Genomic DNA, 4,210 nt, shown 5'->3' on the forward strand with positions numbered 1-4,210 from the left:
AAATTGTAGATATATTAGATAAGATACGCTTCTAAGAAAGTCATATTATAGTTTCCCTGTCTTATCTTCTACCATGTAAATACAAATAATTAGTTTACTGAAAAAAATAAATTATTAACCCCTCAACTCAAGATCAATATTTTCTTTACTTGGTTAAAAAGAAAGGACAAACAAGAAAATTTGGACTTAATAAACTGAATTCTGAGAAATAAAATTAAAAAAGGCATGGATATGAATGCATGAAACCAGAACCTGTTACAAATGGACATAGTACATCCGAATTATTGGGGTACCCTTATTTGGATTTGAGCCATGGAAGGAAGATGCTATAACATTAATAATTATAGTAATAATAATAAAGCATATAATTGAGTTCTTTCAATATTTTGGCTTCATTTGCAACGAAACAGGAAACTGTATTAACCAAGGAAGAAGAAGAAAGATGATACTTTCGTCAAGCGAAAGAAATTGAAGTCAATTAAATAAATGTAAACCTAATGTAAACACGCAGAGTCTATAATAGCTCCATTGTCTTCCATACTTGTAAAAACATCAAACTCCTATCTTTTGTAAACCAATTTCTCTAACAATAATTAATATATAAACCTGCCAAGCTAACTAGCTGCTCAAACTAGTTAAGTACTATTTTCAAATTTTCCATAAATAATAATACAAAAGCAACTTCTATATTCTGTAGCATTTTGTTGAGCATAATAGTTACCAATCAGACAAATAAAAAATGGGATAAAGACCCATGTGTCTATATGTTTGTTAGATCTTAGAAACTCCTATTGATTTCAACATTTCATTCATCAATCAGAGTTTATCAAAGTTAGAATGTCACCCAATATAATATATTATCAATTATCCAACAATATCCAAAACTCCTAGAATATTGCTTATAACACTTTGGTAATACTGATAATAGGCAAAAGTTGTAGTGTTGAGAAGTTGCCAATGCTGAGTATTGCTTATAACACATTAAAAATATTATAGTTTGCATCAGCCTCAATTCCTTCTTATTATTTTCCTTTTCCTAACTAGGAGAATGATCAATTATCTTACTCACATAGGCAAAAGATGAATAGAACAATATTAAAAAATCAAAATTATCATACTCATAACAAATAACAAAGTTGAAAGAAAAATAACCCTGATCAGAGTGTCTTCTAGAAGCTTCTCTGCTACAAGTAATTATGCAATTCTTATCAACAGCGAAAATAGAAATACATTTGGGCAATTTCTTTGCGTAGTACTTAGCAACGGACACCGAACGACGTTGCTTCCTGCACCAAAACCTTCTTCGTTGAAGAGCCTCTATACACTTTCGGTTTCAAATCAATCTGCAATAAAACAGCGCGATTTTAGTTCCCAAAACTCTCTCTAGAGTGTAATTGTATAGTGGCTTCAAACATAAATACTAATAGTCTCTTGGTAGTTCTTTTGTGGTATCTTGAGAATTGGCTCTTAAGTTTTTTAAAATGGGCATAATTCTAGCATTTCAGTGTGGAGAATAGGGAAGAATTCTGTGGAACCCCTGTACTACCTGGAATGATTATGTTACAATATATTTTTGTGCTGGTAGTTTACTCAAATCTAATAAATTTTTAAAAAATAGATTAACAAGTGAATTTAGGGTATTATTAGTCATTAATATTATCATTAGTATCATTTAGTGGTATTCTCAGTAGTAACACAGACTGGTTAAGCTTTGGTTACAAAAAAAACCCCCGGTTTGTTTAAGAAACAAGAATTTGGAATCTTTTGTGTGCCGAGCTAATTTTTTTTTCTTTTTATTTTATAGTATGTCTTCCATCTTCTTGTTTTTATCCTATCCATCCTCTAATAATTGTCATTTGGAGGCATAACTTGGATTTTTATTTTATTTTTAATTTTTTTCAGAAGTATAGACTTGGACAACAAGCTAAAAAACAAAGTGAAGAACATCACAAAGAGAACAATAGTGAATTCATTATAAGTTTTACTTATTTATTTATTTATTTTCAATTAAGTATATTCCTAATTGGACCATCTTCAACCATAGAGATTGACAATATTACCATTTTATTTACCTTATACAAACATTGAAGGTTTTTATAATCTTTATTTTGTTTTCTTCCTTTTAGGATATTCATATGTGAATTTCAGCAATAGCTCTTCAGAGTTTAGCACTAGTTTCAGAGGTGATAATGAAAGGGGGTATGTTAATGTTTTAAGAATTAAGGTCACTTCTTTAATTATATACATGACCATGGTTTCCATTATCTAGTTATTGTTAAATATTTTATTCACCATAATTAACATCTTAATTTTTGAACAAAATAGAGAAATCCTAATAGCAGAGGCATTGAGACATCAAATTGAAGTCCAAAAGAGACTGAAAGAACAGCTAGAGGTATTTATCATTTATAGGATTCAGATAATAATACACTTAGTAGTTTTATATTTTAATTTTTGGTATTTTTATCAAACCTTGAAAAAAAACAGTATAATTTGGCATAGTTTAAGTGAAAAAAATGAAAAATAAAAGTAAAACAAGCTTCATAACCAATAGGTACAGAAGAAATTGCAGATGAGAATAGAGGCTCAAGGGAAGTATTTGCAAGCTGTGTTAGAGAAAGCTCAGAGGATACTTTCCATGGAAGGTTCAGGCAATAATCTAGAAGCATCAAGAGCTCAATTGACTGAATTCAACTCTGCCTTGTCCAATTTCATGGAAAACATGAACAACAATGATAGCAAACAAAGCATTTTAGACATGAATGATTTTTATATTAAAGTCCATGGTTCAGGTTTCCATAATTAGCATGAAGTAATAAAGAGAGAAGAAAATATTGATCAAAAGCCTAAGATTGAAGAGGGTTCAATTCAGTTTGACTTAAATAGCAAAGGTAGCTATGATCTTGTATCTGCAGGTGGTGGTGGATCTGAAATTGAAGCCAAAATGCTTTCATATAGGCTATGATCATTTTGAACTATCATATGTTTTTTTTTCTTTTATATTGTTTAACTAAGGTTACATGTTAGGAATAAAGTTTATCTGATTCATCGCACAATATCTTTATTGATTTTAATGTCATGATGAAATCTTCATGAAATTCTACATTTATCTTTACAATTCTACATGAGAGATAGACGAGATTAATTAAAACCAATAAAGTCTCATTACTTAAGAGAAAAATTAACAGAGCAATTCATTCTTGCTGATCATAGACAGATGTATTATACTCTAATTTTTGGTGTCCTTTACAAGATAAAATTACAATCTGCTAATTAATCATACTCAATTAGCTATCTAGCTAATCAACTCTCACGTGTTCAAAAAGTTAAAGTTATGACAAAATCAGAAAAAAGATTAGCCATCTGAGCTTGCTTATAGTGGAACAAATCGCATGAATCAAATTCCTAACTCTAAACAGCTGCAGTTAACCCCAATTAATAGAAGATATAGAAAAATACTTGTTTAGAACTCTGTACAAATAATGAAAACCAGAAGGAAATATCAATGTGGAATAACTAACCAGTGAAAGGGGAAAGGCTGCGATAGCTCAACTTGGCGCACGGTGGAGGACGGTGTAACTATTACACGCACGATCGATGAGAAGCTCAACTTTGACAAGGGTGAGAGAACCACGGATGGCAGCTGGGTGGGTTTCTGGAATTATGGGCAAAAGCTCGAAAAATTAGGGCTTTCTACAAAATTGGAGAAGTCAATTAATGGTTGTAACATGATAAGGGAAAAAGGACAGACTGATTTATGATCAGATCCTCACCTGGGTGGGTTCTTCCGCTGATGAATCGGGGCTCTGCTCCTACTCGTTTGGCGCACTACCAAAAAGAACTCGCGGGTTTCTACATAATTGGGGGAAATCAATTGTTGGTAGTACAATAAAAGGGGAAATTGAAGCAATGAATTGAAACTTACCTAGCGTCGTTTCTTGAAGTAGTCGCCAGGTATGTTACGGAATGGGGGTTGGGTGTGTTTCGCGCCTCTCCTCCTGATTCTGTTTGCGCCAAGAAGACAGGGTAAAAAGAGGAGGCTGGAAGATATATATCCCAGTTGAGTGGCGGTTTTCAATGCCCAGCCGCTATCTAGGAGCGTTTCGCGGCTTTTGCCAGATGCCGTCTCCGCCTCTCATCGCCGCCCATTTCTCGCCGGTACCGGTATTAGCGGTGTCAAACCTTCCTATCGTCGCCTCCACTCGCCGCC

The 4,210-nt window shown here is 32.9% G+C and overlaps 1 protein-coding gene across 1 annotated transcript; it reads left to right on the plus strand.

The window, feature by feature from the left end:
- LOC107616903 (myb family transcription factor PHL11-like) lies at positions 262–3,044 on the plus strand. The gene is made up of 5 exons (XM_021111888.1): positions 262–289; positions 1,805–1,963; positions 2,127–2,199; positions 2,326–2,395; positions 2,555–3,044. Exons 1-5 carry the CDS (start codon positions 262–264, stop codon positions 2,804–2,806), a joined length of 582 nt encoding a protein of 193 aa, XP_020967547.1. The 3' UTR covers positions 2,807–3,044.

This window comes from Arachis ipaensis, chromosome B09, assembly GCF_000816755.2.
Source record: "Arachis ipaensis cultivar K30076 chromosome B09, Araip1.1, whole genome shotgun sequence".
NCBI classification, from domain to species: Eukaryota; Viridiplantae; Streptophyta; class Magnoliopsida; order Fabales; family Fabaceae; genus Arachis; species Arachis ipaensis.